The sequence below is a fragment of the Nomascus leucogenys genome, chromosome 10, assembly GCF_006542625.1.
Source record: "Nomascus leucogenys isolate Asia chromosome 10, Asia_NLE_v1, whole genome shotgun sequence".
Taxonomy (NCBI): Eukaryota; Metazoa; Chordata; class Mammalia; order Primates; family Hylobatidae; genus Nomascus; species Nomascus leucogenys.
The window spans coordinates 88,967,614-88,987,680 of NC_044390.1; the positions used below are offsets into that span (position 1 = coordinate 88,967,614).

The following is a 20,067-nucleotide window of genomic DNA, read 5'->3' on the forward strand; positions in this document are numbered from 1 at the left end:
GGGGCGGGCTGGGCTGGCAGGTATGGGGTGTGTGTGTGTGGGGGGGGCGTGCTTTGGGGGAGGCTCCTGGAAGGGCTAGGGGTGGAGCCTCTCCCGATCTGTGGATCCCAAGGAGGTTGGCCCCATCGAGCCCTTCCCAGGCCCTGCCCAAGCCTGAGGCCTCACCCTTCACCCAGGTCTCCTGAATCTCTGCCTTCAGTGGCAAAACCTTGCAGTTTGGAGGCAGCTGTGCTGGAGATTCTGGGGTGCTGGGGGCAGGGGTTCAGCAGAGCAGATGCCCCAGCCTCGCCCTCCTCTCTGGACTCCCCCAGGTGTTCGTGCTGGCGCTCACCTTCCTCATCCTCTTCCTCGGCAACTTCCTAACCACGCTCAAAGTCGTGCATGCCAAGCTCCAGAAGAACAGACGCAAGACAAAGCAGCCGTGAGCCTCGGGCTCCTGTGCCCTCGGCCCGGACTTCAGACTGCAGGGGGCTCCCGGGCTCCTTCCCAGCAGCCATCTCAGGCCCATGGCGTCGCTGGGAGAGGGCCCAGGCCCTGGTCCCCCAGTGGACCCCAGTGGTCTAGAGGAATGTGAGCCCCGCCTGTCCGCACAGTGTCCGCCCACCTATTTATGACATATTTAATGCTGGGTCCCCCATCGTCCCTGGAACCCGAGGCCTCCCCCCGTACTTGAAGGTGGCTGAGGCCGGGCCAATCTTCCTGGGGATGGGGCCTGAAGCCTCAGGGAGCCCCTCTGTTCCCACTCCTGTCATTTGAACCCCTCTGGGTGGGGTTTGGATGTGCCTCGAGGGGTTGGATTTATGCTGACCTGCTACTTACCAGGCCCAGGCTGGGGTGGTGTGAACCCTTAGTATCCTGTGGCGCCCCCACCCCGGGGCCACTCTGCTTCTGCTGTGAGCCCCCTCCTCGCCCACCCCGCCGCGTGGTGAGGGTTATTTAAGTTCTCAGAGACCCACCGCGTCTGCCTCTTGCTCTTCTTGCCCCTGGGAGCACTGGGGGCTTCCTGAGTCAGGCTGTGAGCAGAGTTGCCACCAGAGGGCGCCCTGGGCCCTGGGTTGTCCAAGGGAACAAGGACGTTCCCGTCTGTGCTTCGGGGTTCCCTGACCCCTCCATCCTGCACCCCACCTTCCTGCAGTGTCGCGGCAAGTACTTGGAGAGTGTGACCAAGACCCTTGGCCCCTGTGGAGGGGAACCACCTCCCCGCTCCTTCCCAGAGGTTCTGGATGTTGTGGGAGGGAGGTGGGGGTGCCTGGCAGGCTCACCCCCAGGGGCCGCACCCTGAGGCGGGGCCAGAGCCACTGGGCATTGCTTGGGTGAGACTGTGCATTCGACAGGAGGCAGAGAGGCCACTAGGTTCGGCTCAGTGCTCTGCCCCACCATTCATATATGGGCCTCAGCTCCCCTCCCTAGGCCAGACCTCACAGCAGTGCCCACAGGCATGCCTTGTTTAGCCCTCCCCAAGGAATTTTAAAATTTTTAATTACTTTTTTTTTCTTTTTGAGACAGGGTCTGTTGCCTAGGCTGGAGTGCAGTGGCATGATCATAGCTCACTGCAGCCTCCGCCTCCAGGGCTCAAGGGATCCTCCCACCTCAGCCTCTGGAGTAGCTGGGACCACAAGCATGCACCACTATGCCCTGCTCCTTTTTTTTTTTTTTTTTTTTTTTTGAGATGGAGTCTTGATCTGTCACCCAGGCTGGAGTGCAGTGACACGATCTCAGCTCACTGCAACCTCCGCCTCCCAGGTCCAAGTGATTCTCCTGCCTCAGCCTCCTGAGTAGCTGAGGCTACAGGCACGTGCCACCATGCCTGGCTTTTTTTTTTTTTTTTTTTTTTTTTGTATTTTTAGCAGAGATGGGGCTTCACCATGTTTGCCAGGATAGTCTTGATCTCTTGACCTTGTGATCTGCCTGCCTCGGCCTCCCAAAGTGCTGGGATTACAGGCATGAGCCACCACGCCTGGTCACCCTGCTACTTTTTAATATTTTTTAGTAGAGATGGGGTCTCACTATGTTGCCCAGGCTGGTCTCCAACTCATGGGCTCAACTGATCCTCCTATCTTGGCCTCCCAAAGCGCTGGGATTACAGGTGTGAGCCACTGTGCCTGGCCTGATTACATTTTAAAAATGAGATTTCCCCTCCCCTACAGTGAGATTCCACATAAAAATCCAGATTTCTGCTTTCCCTAGAAAAACGGACCTGGCAACATTCCCATGGCACAGGACGCCTACTCTCCAGTTGCCACAGGCCCTGCCACCCCCTGCCCTTCATTCTGGTCTCCTTTCTGGCCCTTTTTAGGCACCTGCGTTTGCCCTAGATTAGGAGTCAGCTAGCTGTCTGTAAAGGGCCAGATGGCAATTATTTTGAGCTTTATGGGCCAGGTGGTCTCTGTGGCAGCTACTCTTCACCTGCAGCCACAGAGCACAAGGCAATGCACAAAGGAATGGGTGTGGCTGTGTTCCAATAAAACTTTATTTACAAATCAGGCTGTGGCCAAATGTGGCCCACAGGCTGTAGTTGTTGGACCTCTACCTTAGACCGTCATGAGGCCTGGGGTTCTTCGAGAACAAGAGCTCCTTGGTTGATTCCCCAGGGGATGGCCAGGCCTTGGGAACCCGGGTGGGTTGGGGAGGGTCTCAGAAGGCTCCTTCCTTTGGCGACCTAAGCTCAGGCTTAGCTGACGCCCCAGCACTGGGCCAGGGGGGCTGAGGCAGGAGATACGGGGAAGGCTAGGAGTCACCTGAAGCCGTTATCCCATCTTAGGCGACACAGACTCCTAGGCGCCCTCCAGAGCCAAGCAGCTTGTGACTTCTTGTGGGCACTGGAATCCCCTAGGATGCTTGTTTTAAAAGCTTGGGCCAGGTGCGGTGGCTGACGCCTGTAATCCCAGCACTTCGGGAGGCCAAGGCGGGTGGATCACGAGGTCAGGAGTTCGAGACCAGCCTGGCCAACATGGTGAAACCCTGTCTCTACTAAAAATACAAAAATTAGCTGGACATGGTGGTGTGCGCATGTAGAACTAGCTACTTAGGAGGCTGAGGCAAGAGAATCACTTGAACCCAGGAGGTGGAGGTTGCGGTGAGCCAAGATCGTGCCACTGCACTCCAGCCTGGGTGACAGAACGAGACTCTGTCCCAAAAAAAAAAAAAAAAAAAATTCCCAGACCCTCGGCCCCAGACCTTCCCAAAGGAGGCTCAGGGATTAGGTCCCCCCGCCCCAAAAAAAGAAAATTCCCAGACCCTCGGCCCCAGACCTTCCCAAAGGAGGCTCAGGGATTAGGTATCTGGCTGTTGGTGACACAGGTGGTCTGTGAACCATTTCTGAGAAACTGTCCCGTGTGGACGGGGTAGATCCCATCAGCTCTCAAAGGAGGCTGGGATGTCTGGCCTCCTGAACTCCACAGGCTGGTAGAAGCGGGGCTTGAGGGACAGCAGGTTGGGAGCTTGAGGATTAAGTGGGCCAGTCCTGTCCTGCCGCAGTGGGGGGGGAACAGTCCACAGAAAACTCGCTCATGACCATATGGGGAGCCAACTGCTCTTCCCATCCCGAGTCTCTGACACTGGGGGCTTTGGATGAGACCTTAAGGAGAGGGTCAGATGGGTGGTCCAGGGTATACTTTTAACAACTGAGAAGCCATTTTTTCTGCCCCCTGGGCACATGTGCCCAGCTCTGCAAAGACAGTGGCCAAGCTGAAGACAAGTCTTCCATGTGTGGTGGAGATGGGAGGGGTGGGTGCCAGGCTGCGGCCTGTGTCCTCCTGATAGGCCCAGCCCCTCGGTGGCCCCCGCGTTCCTGGGGGAAGGAAGGAAGGAGCTGGAGGATACAGTGGTGCCTATCTCAGGAGCCCAGGGAGGCGGGGACACAGGAGTGGCAGGCTTGGGGCGCCCGCGTGGAACAGTGCCAGGTCCACGTTTACCACCACATAGACTTTCTCATTTCAAGTATAACTTGAGTCTGCACTGGGGAGACAGTCATGGTGGGGGTGGCTGTGATGAGGGCACTTCCGAGTCCGGAGAACAGACACTGGCTCCTGCACCCACATTACAACCATGTCCCAGGGGGAGCCTGGAGGGGAGTTTGTGGTCAGAGCCCCAACCAGGAAAGGAGAGAGTTCCAGAATGTTCCAAGAGTCTAGCCGCAGGCCCCAGACACCATGAGCTGGAGGGTCGGGATGGGGCAGCCTCCCTGGTGGTGTACTTGGTACCTGGGCCCCCAGGGCCCGTCAGTGCTGTCGTGAGGTCGGTCTGCCCCGGGTCAGAGCAGCAGGCAGAGCCGGCGCTTCTTCTGCCGTTGTGCCTTCTTCAGAGCGCTGAGAGCCACCTTGGCGGCCTCCCGGAAGACGTCCTCCACATTCTCCCGAAACTTGGCAGAACATTCCAGGTAGAGAGCAGCTCGGATCTGTTCGCAGGTGCTCAGGCCCTGGGTGGGGGGAGGAGCCAGCATTAGGTGAGGGGCCCCTGGAGGTCTCCTGGCACCACCCGGTGGGTTTGGGACTGACTCTGAGGACTCTCCAGGGATGGAGGCCTTGGTTTGGGCCTGTCTGTCTCCTCCATCCCGGCTGGCCCTCACAGCGTGTGGGTGGAATGGAGGGCCAGTGCAGTGCAGGCCGCAGGTTGGAAGAAGCCCTGTCCAGGCCCCCACCCTGGCCTGTCTCCAGCTCCAGGCAGGGAGGGGCTGAATCCTGAGACCCGGGGTTGGTTCCCCCAGGTGTGTCTCCCAGGCCTGTGAGAAGAGTTGGAGGCCTCAAGACAGAAAGGACTTCCAGCCACCTCTCTCCCTTCTCTGAAAGTACCATTTAGGCAAATTAATTTGCCCTTTTATTTATTTTTGAGATGGAGTTTTGCTCTTGTTACCCAGGCTGGAGTGCAATGGCGTGATCTTGGTTCATCACAACCTCTGCCTCCCAGGTTCAAGCGATTCTCCTGCCTCAGCCTCCCGAGTAGCTGGAATTACAGGCATGCGCCACCATGCCTGGCTAATGTTGTATTTTTAGTAGAGATGGGGTTTCTCTCATGTTGGTCAGGCTGGTCTCAAACTGACAACCTGAGGTGATTCGCCCGCCTTGGCCTCCCAAAGTGCTGGGATTACAGGCGTGAGCCACTATGCTTGGCCGAATTTGCCCTTGTTAATGGTTATTTCTTGTGAAAGTTTCTTTTTGCTTTTGCGTTCCTTTTATTCTGTTTATTCCCCCATGCCTCACCCAAAGAGCTGCATGGTCAATTGGCCCGTGAAGGGGACGCCTGCTTTCAAACAAGGCAGACAGGACACAACAGGACGGCGGCTCATAGCACAGACTTTGGAGCGCAGTGGATGGGACCAGATCCTGGCTCCACTTCTGGCTAGCTGTGTGGCTCTGGGCAAGCTGCTTAACCTCTCTGGGCCTCAGTTTCTCCCCCTGTAAACTGGGGGATGCGAATGGCACCTCCCTCCGAGTCCTAAGGATTGAGAGTAGTCGTGTAAAGTGCTCAGGTCCACAGGCCATCAATACTAATAGTTAAAAATTATTCTTAGAATCTTGCTTCCCTCAGCTCCCTGAAAGGCCACTAAGGCACCCCAGTTGCAGAGGCAAAAGGTCCCGGAGGCTTCACAGCCACGGCTATGCCCCGGGGTCTCGGCCCCTGGCCCACCTGCGTGTAGGTGATGGGCTCCAGCTGGGCGGCCCGGAGCTTCCGCAGCTGCTCCTTGTCCTTCCTCAGGTCTGTCTTGCAGCCGATGAGCACCATGGGGATCCCGCGGCAGAAATGCGTGACCTCAGGGAACCACTGTGGAGGGAGGAGGCAGGAGATCAGGGGTGCGGCCGGGCCCAGATGTGGGGCCGCCACCCAGGAGGCTGGCCTCACCTTGATGAGGACGTTGTCGTAGCTGGTGGGGTTCATGACGTCATAGCAGATGAGCACGAGGTGGGTGTTCTGGTAGGACAGAGGCCGCAGCCGGTCATAGTCTTCTTGCCCTGAAAGCAGAGATCAGGGGGAGTCAGGGGACATCCCCTCCCTGTCTGGACTCTGATGGGTGAAGGGGAAGGGGCCAGGCAAGTGGCCCTGCCTTAGGGCCTCAATTTCCTCATCTGTACAATGGGCAGCAAGCCAGGAGTGCTGGCACAGGCCTGTGGTCCCAGCTACTCGGGAGGCTGAGGCCGGAGGATTGCTTGAACCCAGGAGATCAAGGCTACAGTGAGCCGTGATCCTGCCACTGCACTCCAGCCTGGGTGACAGAGCGAGACCCTGTCTCTTAACAACAAAACCCATGAGTGGCAGCCCCCCAGTCCTGGATGGTGGTAAAGAATCCTCAAGATCAAACCCACGCAGTGCTGAGAGCTTGGCCTGATTCTAGGGCTGGGGCTGGAGAAACTGCTAGAGATGATGCCGACAGCCAGTGTGATCCCCCTGTCCTGATGGTCAAGGGCAGAGCGCAGACTGGAACCCTCCCCTCCCCAAAGATTCAGACCCGTGGGGCTGGGTGGGCTCACAGTGTCCCCAAGTCCCCAGAGGCTGGTGTCTGGCTTCAGCCTCCAGCCTCTCGGGTTCTGATGCAGTCGGCTGAGTTCCCTGCCCATTCTTGCAAGCACTAGGAGGAGGGTGGTGGGTTGCTGGGAACAGCACCAAGCGCCCTCCCCACCCAGATTCACAGAGCACACTCTCGGGGGGATACTTTAATCCCGACGCCGTGAAGCCTGGCCCCACCCCGAGACAGCTGAATCCAAACACGGATCTAGGCTTGAGCTTAGTTGGGTTTGCTTTTTTTTTCTTCTTCTTTATAAAACAATTCTTTGTAACTTTTTATATTGACAGTTTCAAACTTACAGTAAAATTGCAACAAGAGTGAAGAGCTCTCTGACTGTGATTCACCACCTGTTTGCATTGGCCCCTCTGGCTTTATCTGGAGACAGACACTTCTGTTTCTCCCTATCAGGGCATGGTAACTGTAGACATCTGCCTCTTCACTCCTTAGCTCAGCGCCTATCTGCTGAGAACAAGGGCATTCTCTCCCCTGCCCCAAGCCCCGGAAACCGCATGGACTCTGCATTCTAATCCGATCCACAGGCCATAGTCAGATTTTGACCATTTCACCAATATGGTCCTTTATTTTTTTCCCCATTGAAGAGCCAGCCCAGCCCAGGGTTCTACACTGCACTTAGTCATCATGCCCCGGTATTTTTTTAAAATCCCCACAGTGAGAACTAAGTTTTTCAGGCTCATTGGTGACCAGCCCCCCGCCCCTCGACTTCCTTCCACTGAACAAGGAACGTGGAGGCCCAGGAATCCCCCTGCCCTGTCCCCAGCTGCTGCAGGTGCTGGGTGGCACCAACCTGCCCTCCGCTCCATCTCTGCCAGACACCTTTCAGGACAAGTGGCCTCTCCACGGAGCACCACCAGGCCATGTCTGCTCCTACCCCCCTTGCTGGTGACAGGGCATGGCCACCCTCTCCCCACTAGCTCCCCCTCAACCCAGGGACCTCCAAAAGTCCTCAGCCAGCTCCCCCATGGAACAATGCTTAAGGGCGAGGTCACTAGAGGCAGATGAGACACATGTTCAAATCCCAGCTCTGCCCTCACCGGCTGTGTGACCTTGACTTAGGACAGTGGTGGGAGTCTTGGCTTCCCCACCTGGAACATGAAAATCATAAAATCTACCTCACGGAGCTGTCACCAGCCAAGGCACACCATTGCACTCCAACCTGGGTGACAAGAGCGAAACTCTGTATCAAAAAAAATAAAAAATAATAAAAATAAAAAATGAATTAACATGAAGCATTCAACTCCACATTTCAGGTGATGAACTGCCACCTGGGGCTCATGGCTAATGCAATGATTGGGGCAGGTGCACGGCATTGCCTCCACTGCAGAAAGTTCTACTGGACAGTGGGGCCCTGTCTACTGCTGGCCACCCCCCACCCCCACCCTGCCCCTACACCATCCTCATCTAAGTCCTCGTCTGTCCCTCTTCCCTGGCCTCCTGCAGCCCTTTGATGAATCCATTATCCACCTGACAGCTAGATGGATCTTAAAACACAAGTCATATCCTGCCTCCCTCTCCACAACTGAAGCATCTTCAGTGGCTCCCTATTGCCCCCCCTCCCCTTTTTTTGAGACAAGAGTCTCACTCTGTCACCCAGGCTGGAGTGCAGTGTCCCAGTCTCAGCTCACTGCAACCTCTGCCTGCCGGGTTCAAGCAATTCTGCCACAGACTCCCAAGTAGCTGAGATTACAGGCGCTTGCCCCACCACGCCTGGCTAATTTTGTTTGTTTGTTTTGTTTTTGAGGCAGAGTTTCGCTCTCGTTGCCCAGGCTGGAGTGCAATGGTGCGATCTCGGCTCACTGCAACCTACACCTCCCAGGTTCAAGTGATTCTCCTGCCTCAGCCTCCCGAGTAGCTAGGATTACAGGCACGCACCACCACACCCAGCTAATTTTGTATTTTTAGTAGAGATGGGGTTTCTCCGTGTTGGTCAGGCTGGTCTCGAACTCCCGACCTCTGGTGATCCACTCACCTCGACCTTCCAAAGTGCTGGGATTACAGGGATGAAATTTTTGTATTTTTTTTAGTAGAGATGGGGTTTCGCCATCTTGGCCAGGCTGGTCTTGAACTCCTGACCTCAGGTGATCCACCTGCCTCGGCCTCCCAGAGTGCTGGGATTATAGGCATGAGCCACCGTGCCTGGCCCCTATTGCCCTTTGCATAAAATCCAAACATCTCCCCTGGTTCGCATGACTTCATCTCCTGCCACACCCGCTTGTTCACTGCAGTCCAGCCAAGGCGCCATCTCACTGTTTCTCAAACCCACCAAGTTCTCATGTCCCAGCCTTTGTGCTTGCTGTTCCACATGCCAAGAAGGCCCTTCCCTCATTTCACCGTTTTCTCCCTAGCATTTTATTCTTAAACATCCAGATTAACCATCTACATTTTTTCCCTTTTGAGGATAACTGCTGCCCTCTGTGTCTGCCTTTATAATCATACATCCTATACTCTATGCAGTTTTCAGGGTGCTGTAGTCTAGAAATGGTTAAGAAATCCTTGGCAAAGCGTGATGGCTCACGCTTGTAATCCCAGCACTTTGGGAGGCCAAGGCAGGCAGATCATGAGGTCAAGAGATCGCGACCATCCTGGCCAACATGGTGAAACCCTGTCTCTATTAAAAATACAAAAATTAGCTAGGTGTGGTGGTGCGCGCCTGTAGTCCCAGCTACTCAGGAGCCTGAGGCAGGAGAATTGCTTGAACCTGGGAGGTGGAGGTGGCAGTGAGTCAAGATCACGCCACTGAACTCCAGCCTGGCGACAGAGCGAGACTCAGTCTCAAAAAAAAAAAAAAAAAAAAAAAAGAGCTGAGCGCGGTGGCTCATGCCTGTAATCCCAGCACTTTGGGAGGCCAAGGCAGGGGGATCACGAGGTCAGGATTTTGAGACCAGTCTAACCAAGATGGTGAGACCCCGTCTCTACTAAAAATACAAAAATTAGCTGGGCGTGGTGGCAGGTGCATGTAATCCCAGCTACTCCAGAGGCTGAGGCAGGAGAATTGCTTGAACCTGGGAGGCAGAGGTTGCAGTGAGCCGAGATCGTGCCATTGCACTCCAGCCTGGGTGACAGAGCAAGACTTGGTCTCAAAAAAAAAGAAAGAAAGAAAGAAAAAAAATCCTTACATGACAGCCAGATATGGTAGGGAAATGATGAATACTCCCACTACATAGGAAGAACCTGAGAGTCACAGAAATGAAGTGATTTGCTTGAGGTCAATGACTCAGTGACTGGGCCAGGAGTCACCCCCCAGCTCATGAAATTCCAAGTGGCATGTTCCTTCTGCTGATACACACTAACGTGCTATTTTGTTTTGTATTGTGCAAAAATAGGTTCTGGTCCTTTAAGATGTAACAATGGGGTTCACAGTTCTGGCATAACAATATTCCCTTTTACAAATAGGGCAGGAGTGAACAGGTACAGTAGTCCCCCCTAACCCACAAGGATGGATTCCAAGACCCCCAGTGGATGTATGAAACCATAGACAGTCTAGAACTCTAGATACGCTGTTTTTTTTCTATATGTACACACCTATAAGACAGTTTATGAATTAGGCACAACAATAAGAATAAAATAAAACAGGGCCAGGCACCGTGGCTCATACCTGTAATCCCAGCACTTTGGGAAGCCAAAGTGGGAGGATCACTTGAACTCAGGAGTTCAAGACCAGCCTGGCCTGTTACCGAGCCAGCTACTGACTGACTCACGGGCAGGTGGTGTCTCCAACAGGGATACACAGAGGAAGGGATGAATCGTATCCCGGGTGGGATGCAGCAGGACAGCGCGCGATCTCATCACACTGCTCAGAGCAGTGCGTGATCTAAAATTTATGAATTATTTCTGGAATTTTCCATGTAATATTTTCAGACCTCAGGTAACTGAAACTACAGAAAGTGAAACCGTGGATAAAGTTATAAAATGGGGCCCCCTTGGATGTCTTCTTTCATTTCTTTTTTTCTTTTCTTTACTTTTTTTTTTTTTTTTTTTGGAGACAGGGTCTTGCTGTCACCCAGGCTGGAGTGCAGTGGCACGATCTCGGCTCACTGTAAGCTCCGCCTCCTGGGTTTAAGTGGTTCTCCTGCCTCAGCCCCTTGAGTAGCTGGGACTACAGGCAGGTGCCACCATGCCTGGCTAATTTTTTTTGTATTTTTATTATTTTATTTTATTTTTGAGACGGAGTCTCACTCTGTCACCCAGGCTGGAGGCGGTGGTGCGATCTCAACTCACTGCAACCTCCGCCTCCCGGGTTCAAGCGATTCTCCTGCCTCAGCCTCCCGAGTAGCTGGGACTTGACAGGTGCCCGCCACCATGCCAAGCTAATTTTTTGTATTTTTAGCAGAGGTGGGGTTTCACTGTGTTAGCCAGGATGGTCTTGATCTCCTGATCTCGTGATCCACTTGCCTCAGCCTCCCAAAGTGCTGGGATTACAGGTGTGAGCCACGCACCCAGCCTTTTCTTATGTTTGTTTGTTTGTTTGTTTTGAAACAGAATCTCACTCTGTCGCCCAGGCTGGAATGCAGTGGTGTGATCTCGGCTCACTGCAAACTCTGCCTCCTGGGTTCGCACCATTCTTCTGCTTCAAGCCTCCAGACTAGCTGGGACTACAGGCGCCCACCACCACGCCGGCTAATTTATTTTTTATTTTTTTAAGTAGAGACGGGGTTTCACCATGTTAGCCAGGATGGTCTTGATCTCCTGACCTGAGATGATCCACCCGCCTCAGCCTCCCAAAGTGCTGGGATTATAGGCATGAGCCACCACGTCAGCCAAGGTTGTTCCACTCTCGTCACACACAGCAGAGACAAGGGTTGAGAATTGCCCACTGGGTATGGCAAGTATAGCGTGCAGTGACATCAGGACAGGAGGTGGCAGGGCAGGCATCGGGCTGCAGTGGATGAGGGAAGAAGTCAGCCCCGGAGCGCTGGAGGCAATCACACACCCTGCCTGCCTCTCCTGGGGCCTCTGCCCTTGCTGTTCACTCCTCCAGAAGGCTCTTTCAACAGGGAGCAGTGTGGCCCTTCCCTCCTCTCCTTCAGGGCTCTATGGAATGTCGCCTCCTCCCAGAGACCTTTCCTGACTGCTTTGAAACAGCCTCCTTGGCAGTCTGCCCCATGACGGTGGCTTTACTCATGGCTGTCACCCCTACCTGATTTCACAATACTTCTCTGGGATTGGGCGGGGTGATTCACACCTGTAATCCCAGCACTTTGGGAGGCTGAGGCAGGTGGATCACTTGAGGTCAGGAGTTCGAGACCAACCTGGCCAACATGGTGAAACCCTGTCTCTACTAAAAATACAAAAAACTGGCTGGGTGTGGGGGCAGGCGCGTGTAGTCCCAGCTACTTGGGAGGCTGAGGCTGGAGAATCGCTTGAACCTGGGAGGCTGAGGTTGCAGTGAGCTGAGATTGTGCCATTTCACTACAGCCTGTGGGACAGAGCGAGACTCCGTCTCAAAACAAAAACAAAAATAAAAAACAAAAACACAGTAATTCTCTGGGTTTTTTGGTTTGCCTCTCCTGCGGGCAGCAACCACCTCTGTGCTGTTCTCTGTTGTGTCCCTGGGAACACAGGTGAGCTCAATACCTGTTTGGTGAAGGAAGGCTCAAAGGAAAGAGTGGGTGAAGAGGGTTAATTGTCATCTCTGCGGCTTTAGGTGCCCTGCAGCCTTGGCAAGGGCATTCCACTTCCTGACCTGTGTTCATTCAAGCAGCCACCCTGGGAGGTATGCTGGGCGGGGACAGTTCTTCCTGTTAAGAACCCAAGTGGTGGAGGGGGCCTTTGTCAAGGTCAGAGACAAGCACCCTGTGAGCCAGAGGCCAACCAGTCCCCAAGGTCAGCTGCCTGCCAGGCCATTCTAAAAGCACCAGTTCTTCCAGGAAGCTTTCCCCAGCCTTCCCAACTGGGAATTAACCTCTGGGCCTCAGTTTCCTCATCTGTGAAATGGAGATGTGAAAAGTGAGCGAGCCTTGATGACAGTAATAATAAAGATGGTTAATATCAAGTCTCTTTCTCTCATATAAAAGTCACAGTCTAGACCGGGCACTGTGGCGCACGCTTGTAATCCCAGCACTTTGGGAGGCTGAGGCGGGCGGATCGCTTGAGGTCAAGAGTTCAAGACCAGCCTGGGCAACATGGTGAAACGCTGTCTCTACTAAAAATACAAAAATTAGCTGGGTGTGGTGGCATATGCCTGTAATCCTAGCTACTTGGGAGGCTGAGGCAGGGGAATCACTTGAGCTGGGGAGGTGGAGGTTGCAGTGAGCCGAGATTGAACCACTACACTCCAGCCTGGGCAACAGAGTGAGACTCTGCCTCAAAAAAAAAAAGGGGGGGGTTTGCTCTGTTGCCCAGGCTGGAGTGCTGGAGTGCAGTGGTGTGATCATAGCTCACTCCAGCCTCAACCTCCTGGGCTCAAGCCATCCTCCTGCCTCAGCCTCCTGAGGAGGTGGGGCTGCAGGTGTGTACCGCTGTGATTCTGGCAGCACCTATCCATGAAGGCTTCTGTGTTATATGCCAGGTCTAGCTCGAAGCCCTTCACCTGGATTAACTCATCTTTCCCCAAAAAGCCCTACAAGGTAGACACTATTGTTGGCCCCATTTTACAGGCTGAGAAACGGAAGCACAGAGAGCTGGAGTGACTTGCTTCAGGTCACACAGCTAAGGGGAAGCTTTGTAAATAACAGAGGACCCTACTGGAGTATTTTTTTTTCTTAGCCCGCTCCAGAAAACAGGAAGGAATCCTCACCCTATTTGTCCCAGCCCTGACCAGGTGAGGAAAAATGTCAGCCCTCTCAAGAAAGAGGGCCTCTGGGAAGGGAGAGGCAGCCAGCTCTGACTCCAGCACCTCCTCCAGGTTGCCTTCCTGGCTTGACTCTGCCCAGCCTAGCTTTCCCTAGAATTCAGTGTGGGCCTTTGGGGCGTGGGGGTGGTGGGGGGACCAGGTCTGCAGAGGACTACTTCCGTGTGCACCAACCCCATGCCCACTTGGGGATGGGGGAGTGTACTATTAATAAATACCTTCTCTCATATGAGTCGGGAGGGTCAGGTTCCATTCACTCATGCACATTCTGGGTGGGACTGTTCAGGGCAGCCTCCACATCTCGAATTGATGCCCACATTTCCCTCTCTGGGTGTCAATTTCCTTATCTGGGAGAGGGGGTGGTAACAGTGAAAACCCTCCCGCTAATCTGGAAGGTGAAAGCCCAGGAGAAGGGAGGCAATGCTTGGAGAGGGAGCGGTGCAGGGGCAGGGGTGGAGTAGGGGGCAGTGCCGGGAGGCAGGAGGACTGCTATTGTGGTTACTCTTGAAATAGAAACTTCTGCCGGGCGCGGTGGCTCAAGCCTGTAATCCCAGCACTTTGGGAGGCCGAGGCGGGCGGATCACGAGGTCAGGAGATCGAGACCATCCTGGCTAACACGGTGAAACCCCGTCTCTACTAAAAATACAAAAAATTAGCCGGGCGTGCTGGTGGGCGCCTGTAGTCCCAGCTACTCGGGAGGTTGAGGCAGGAGAATGGCGTGAACCCGGGAGGCGGAGCTTGCAGTGAGCCGAGATCGCGCCACTGCACTCCAGCCTGGGGGACAGAGCAAGACTCCGTCTCAAAAAAAAAAAAAAAGAAATAGAAACTTCTAGGAGAAGTTAATAGCCTGGCATGGCAGGTGGTCAGAACCCCAGAATCTTTGGACCCAGAAGCTTTAGGGGCCTCTCAGCCACCAGGTGATACCATTACCCTCCACATTCTACCTAAAATGATACCAAGGCTGAAAGGGTCCATGTCACCTGCCCGTAGTCACAGAGGGGGCCCATCCAGCCTCTGCAGATGGGCTTAGAGTTTAAAACAGCCCAGGAGACCAGGTGTGGTGGCTCACACCTGTAATCCCAGCACTTTGGGAGGCTGATGTGGGAGGATCACTTGAGTCGAAGAAGCTGTGGCTGCAATGAGTTACGATCATGCTACAGCACTCCAGCCTGGGTGACAAAGCAAGACCCTGTCTCTAACCATTCCCCCCCTCAAAAAAACAAAAAAAGACCCAGGAATTACATGCAAAGGATGCACGTGCTTCTGGTGAGGAAGTCTCTAGGCCTGGGCTCCCCCTAGAGCCGCCCATCGTCCCTGACGTGCACTCGGGCGGTGCGGCAGGGCTGGGCGGAAGGCAGGCTCATGCCGCACACAGGGCTATTTTCTTGGTGGGATGAGGCTTTGCCAAGGAAGTCCTGCTTCCAGGGACAGGGGTCTCTAAGGCCCAGGGCAGAGTTGAGGAGAAAAGACCTCAAATCTGCAGGAGGACACACAGGGCAGGTGGCCCCCAGCTCCAGCTAGGGCGTTGGTCAGGGTGGGGTACTGGCGGCATGAGAAGGGAAGCTGCCAGAAGAGGAACCCACTTTTACTCACTCTGCTGGGGGCCGCCCACCTGTGCTTCCCCAGGGAGACAGGGGCTGGGTAGCCCCAGCTGGGAGTTGAGACCACCTTCTGGGTGACCCCAGCCTTGGCTCAGCCCAGGCCTCCAGTGCTTCTGGGGCTCACGACACACATCTGTCCCTGGTTCCTTGTTTTAGCGACTCCTACTCCGTTGCCTGCCGATTTTCTTTCTGTTCCCATCTCAGGCTGAGAAGGGGACCACCGCTCCCAGGGCAACCCCCATCCCATCCTGTGCCCCTCCAACCCTGGACCCCACACCTTGGCCCCGATGAGCTCACTCTCCCGTCTGTCTTCACAGCCCACCTCACCCCACCTCCCCCGGCCCAGGAAACTTCAGACTTCACCGCAGCTTCCTGCCTCAGAGGATGTCAGGGCCTGGGTGAGGCCGACAGAGCAGTGGGTGCCATGGCCCCCGCCCCTTCCCCTCTGAGCCCTGAGAGCCCCGTCACCCCATCTGCCCTCTCTCCGCTGTGGTGTCTGTAACTACTTCCTCAGGAGGGAGACAGCCAGACGGGCCTTCCATGAGGGCCCCTGTGGGCAGGGTCCGGCCCCTGCCCAGGGCCAGCGTTTGGTCCTGGGTGTGGAGCAATTCAGCCTCTGAGAGCCACCCCTGTCTCACGGCTCTGGTGGCCATCAGTTGGGAAGATGCCCCTTCCGCCACTGTGTGTGGCCCATTGGGTTCTAGAACTTTCTACAACTGCGTTTACTAGACTCATTTCTGGCTTGGCCATTCCCTCACCCTCTTGGCCTTTGCCTCTCTCTACATGGCCGCCTGGCCATGGCTTTCTGTCATGTTCTCCTGAGAGCCGTCCACCTGCAGGCAGAGATGAATCATCTCCGGCATTCAGCTCTACTACCCATTCATTCCATCACCTTCCAAGCCTTGCTCCGTCACAAGCACTGGGACCTGGGATCTCCCTGGTGGCACCCACTGACCAGGGGATTTCCTCCTATGAGCAGGCCTTCCCCTGTCACGGGGGGACACCCTACAGGGAGCAGCCAGATTTCTTCTCCCTGGGTGCCCCTCTTTGGTCTGTCAGACTGTGAGGCCAGCCTCCTCCCCTGAGCCCTGCTTCTCTGCTGCTTGGAAGAGACTTGCCAGGGAAGATAGATCTCCCCACTGCAGCAGGGGCTGGGGGCCAGCTCGGGGCATGGCACCGTAGATTCCAAAGCACAGGCTTGAGCTAGGGCTGGGCAGGGATGGTAGGAGGGTCTTTTTAATTTTTTTTTAATTTTTATTTTTTGAAACAGGGTCTTGCTCTGTTGCCCAGGCTGGAGTGCAGTGGCGTGATCTTGACTCACTGCAACCTCCACCTCCAGAGTTCAAGCAATTCTCCTGCCTCAGCCTTCCGAGTAGCTGGGACTATAGGCGTGTGCCACCACGCCTGGCTAATTTTTGTACTTTTAGTAGAGATGGGGTTTCGTCATGTTGCCCAGGCTGGTCTTGAACTCCTGGCTTCAAGCAATCCTCCCGCCTCAGCCTCCCAAAGTGCCGGGAGATGGAGTCTCGCCCTGTCGCCCAGGCTGGAGTGCAATGACACAATCTCTGCTCACTGCACCCTCTGCCTCCCGGGTTCAAACGATTCTCCTGCCTCGGCCTCCCGAGTAGCTGGGATTACAGGTGCCTGCCACCACGCCCAGCTAATTTTTGGATTTTTAGTAGAGATGGGGTTTCACCATGTTGGGCAGGCTGGTGGACATCATATATTAATCTGATTTAATCCTCATGACCCTCTTAGTGCTCATGACAGATCAGGAAACTGAGGCCCAGACATCCCCAGTGATACGTAGCCAATAGAGCTGGGGTCAAAGCCCAGATCTGATTCCAAAGAGGGTGGCAGGAACAGGATGGGACCGTGGATGGGATCCCCATGGTGCCAGTGGTCGCCTGCTTCTGGTGACTATAGCAGGGGATGCTCCTCCATCCCTCTGGTAGCAGCTCTTAGCACAAATTCTTCCTACACCAACTTGCAGCTTTCCAGAATCTCCACACCACAATCTACTCTGACATGTTCCTTGAGCATCTCTCTCTGGGCAAGGCCAGAAAGACCATCCCTGTTCTCATGATGTGGAGGCTGCCCTGAACAGTGAACCCCGGGACCTGATAGGGGAGGCCCTGAGGGCAGAGGAGGAGGAAAGAAAAAACCTCCTGGCCTCTTGCAGGGCAGTGGGTTGCTGTGAATGTCTCCACCCAGCAGCACTTGACTCAAAGAGTGGGGTTAATGACTTTGCCCCTCCCTGGCTCCTGCACAAGAAACATGAAAGTAAAAGGTCCCAGACCATGACTTTTACTACCCCCTGGGCCATGCCTCGGGAATTCCTCTGATGCCTCAGCTCTCCCAGCTCACCAGGGGCTAGAGACAGGCCCTGTTTTGGGGGTGGCCCTACAGGGCCCACATCCCACAAAGACAGGTTCCTCAGAGGCCACAATAGGACCTGCTGAAGTTGGAATGGAGGGGGGCTCTGAGCTAGGACAGTGCCTTTTCAGGTCCTCTCCAAGGTCTAGCTGGGGGTGGAGGTGTCTGGATTTTGGGTCCATCCTAGGTCAGTGTCTGACCTCACCTCACACACACAAGGCTTGGCTGGCTGGAGAGGGCCACCCGATGATGTGGTTCTCTGCAGGTCACTAAACACTGAGTCACAGAGGTGGGGTGAGGCCCCACCTGGGGATCTCAACCTTTGGTCCCCAATGTTGATGAAGCCCAGATGGGAGTCCGGGTCCTCCCACTGACTGTGTTTCTCCTGTCCCCACCCCTCACAACAACGACTCCCAAGCAATTGCACATAAATCTGTAAACCACCCGTGGAGGCCTGCAGGTGGCAGGCAGAGCCTGGTGTGGGGCCCCTGCCCCCAGTGCTCTGTTCCTTCCTCAGTTCATTTTCTACACTGTCTGGTTTTGTCCCAGGGAACTAGGAAAGCACAGAAGTCATTGTAGCCACACAATTCCAGAACCACCAACAGCAAGCCGTGGAATCCTGGGAGCTGCAGACACAGAACTCGCATCCACAGGACCCCAGAGCCTCAGGCTGCAGAGCGCAGGCCACAGAGCCCTGGAGCCACAGGCTGATCTGCAGCCAGGAGCATCCCAGAACCACAGGACCCAGACACACAGCCCAGGCAATCCGAGCACCAAGGGACTCAAATCTGCAGCCCACAGAGTCTGCAGAGACCACAGCAGGTAGCGCAGCAATCCTGGAACCATGGGAGGCCCAAGAGTAGCCCACTGCTTTCTAGAACCACAGGAGAGGAACGAGCTGTGGGCTGTCGGCACAGAGCTGGGAGGGTGGCCCGGAGTTCACCTCCTCCTCCAAACACCTTCCACTTACATATAGGGCTCGGCCTCTAGGGCCCCGCAGCCAGCGCCCCTCAGCGGCCTCCATGAGTGAAGAGCCGGCCAAGGCCCTGCCAAGGCTGCAGGGCGGGGACACCCGGTGGGGGACGCCCGGGAGGGGAAACCCTTCGGGCGGGCGGACCCCCAGACCCCACGGCGCGCAGGCGCACTCACCGGCCGTGTCGTAGAGGTTCAGGGTCACCTCCTTGCTGCCAACGGTCACGCTGGCCGTGTACTTCTCGAACACCGACGGGGCGTAGTGCTGCGGGAGACGGGGTCGGGTTGGTCCTTAGTGGGGCCGGCGGGGGCCAAGGTTCCAGCTGAATCCACTGTCCACCCCCCTCGCTCGTCCCGGATCAGCCCCCCCTCACCCCGCTGGGCTCTGGAATTCCCTAGGGGGCGCCCCGGGGTGGCGGCCGCCTCTCCGTGCTCGGGACGCTGGGGACTGAGGGTCGGGGCTCTGGGCTCAGGGTGAGGGGCGTCCATCGCTCCCACCCCAGCCCCGCTGCGGGTCTCACCTCGGGGAAGGAGCCTTGGCTGTACACCATGAGCAGCGAGGTCTTGCCGCAGCCGCCGTCGCCCACGATCACGATCTTCAGCTCCTTCCTGCCCGGACCGGGGGCGGCGGTGGGGGCCGGGGCCCCGGGGGCATCCATTGCCCGGAGCCCGCAGCACTGGCGGCGGCGAGCCGGGCACTAGCTGAGCTAAGAGGTCGGGGGCGGGGCGGGGCCGGAACCAGCCCCGCCCACTCGGAGCAGCGCCGCCTCCGCCAGGCAGCCTCCCGGCCGACCTCCCAGCCTCAGTTTCCTTTCTGCTAAGGTCCCAGCCCTGGGTGTGGGTATTGAGCTCTCAGTCCCAGGGATACTGCGGCACCGGAGAAACGGGGCTCAGCTGCGAGCGAAGCTCCCACCCCCATCCCACCGCCACCCTCCGCGCGTCACGGCGCGCCCCTCGCCGGCGAGACCCGATCGTGGCTGCCCAGCGACTCCAGGTGCCCCTGATTGGCAGGCTCCGCCTTCGGCAGGGACCCTCTGATTGGCCGGCGCGGCCAGACAGGGTCTCCCGGATTGGCTGGCTGTGCCTCCGCACCGGATTCGAGAAGCCCCCGGCCTCCAGCTCCGGGAAGAGCCCCTCAACTTTGCACTGCCCCAGCGGCGTGGCTTGGCACATGTCCGCTTCTGGCCTCAGTTTCCCCACAGGAGGTAGCGGCGGTGGCACCAGGGAAGATGCTGACGCAAGGGTCGTGTCTGCCCACCTCGCCTGGGCCAGGGACGCCTGCGTGCACGCGGGTTCGGGGTGAGGGACTGGGCTCCGCTTACCCGCACCCCGACCCTGGGCTGCAGGATGGACGTCTGACGCCCTCTGCCGGGCAATCGTCTCGGTGCCGGCAGCTCCGGGCGCAGGTTGGCCCCAAACCACTAGGGGCGGGCGCCTCCTTCCGGCAGGAGCCAGAGGCGTGAACCACGCAAGACGTCGTCAGGGAGGGGCAGGTTGGAGTAGCTCTAGTTGAAGTCAACTTGGTCCCTCTCCTTGAGCTTTGGAGACTGGTAACCCCACACCCATCAAGAAATGTAAGAAAATGCGTTTCCTTGCCAGCAGCCACATGTTCTTCATCCCAGGAATCCCCCCAACTCTCCCATCCCCTGATCGAAACAGCTTATTTGTTGAGTACTTACTGTAGGCAGTGCTATCAGGGCTGCTAGCTGAATTACCCGTAACCCCCACCCCTTCTCTTACTCCTCACCCTGGGCGGGCTGACTGCCCTCTGCACCAGCCAGGTGAGTGGTCAGGGTGGCAGAGGGACCCCC

General features: G+C 56.2%; 2 protein-coding genes across 4 annotated transcripts in view; one reads left to right on the forward strand and one right to left on the reverse strand.

Moving 5' to 3' along the window:
• Positions 1-6,226, forward strand: part of TMEM120B (transmembrane protein 120B) — a 69,821-nt gene extending 63,595 nt beyond the window's left edge. The window contains exons 12-13 of one of the 2 annotated variants that reach the window (XM_030821533.1): positions 312-3,203; positions 3,278-6,226. In XM_030821533.1, the coding sequence (XP_030677393.1) occupies positions 312-425 (114 nt within the window). In that variant the 3' untranslated portion in view covers positions 426-3,203; positions 3,278-6,226. Of the gene's footprint in view, positions 1-311; positions 3,204-3,277 lie in introns of those variants that run through there. The other variant, XM_030821534.1, reaches the window with a different exon arrangement.
• RHOF (ras homolog family member F, filopodia associated) lies at positions 2,452-19,259 on the reverse strand. 2 transcript variants are annotated; one of them, XM_003280689.4, is made up of 5 exons: positions 18,778-19,259; positions 18,434-18,521; positions 5,839-5,948; positions 5,626-5,760; positions 2,453-4,417 (listed from the first exon to the last, which is right to left on the reverse strand). In XM_003280689.4, the coding sequence occupies exons 1-5, from the start codon at positions 18,913-18,915 to the stop codon at positions 4,253-4,255; spliced, it is 636 nt and encodes a 211-aa protein (XP_003280737.1). In that variant the 5' UTR covers positions 18,916-19,259; the 3' UTR covers positions 2,453-4,252. The 2 variants fall into 2 exon arrangements, with proteins under 2 accessions (XP_030677395.1, XP_003280737.1); XM_030821535.1 differs by having other exon boundaries at positions 2,452-4,417; positions 5,626-5,948.
• Between the last annotated feature and the right edge of the window lie 808 nt (positions 19,260-20,067).

Bases quoted from the DNA above. Each gene is read 5' to 3' on its own strand.
- RHOF (XM_030821535.1), bottom strand. From the start codon at position 18,915: ATGGATGCCCCCGGGGCCCCGGCCCCCACCGCCGCCCCCGGTCCGGGC. The intron at 18,522-18,777 runs GTGAGACCCGCA...CGTCTCCCGCAG, and splicing joins GCCAAGGCTCCTTCCCCGAG to CACTACGCCCCGTCGGTGTT. The intron at 5,949-18,433 runs GTGAGTGCGCCT...CTCTGCTTTCAG, and splicing joins GAACCTCTACGACACGGCCG to GGCAAGAAGACTATGACCGG.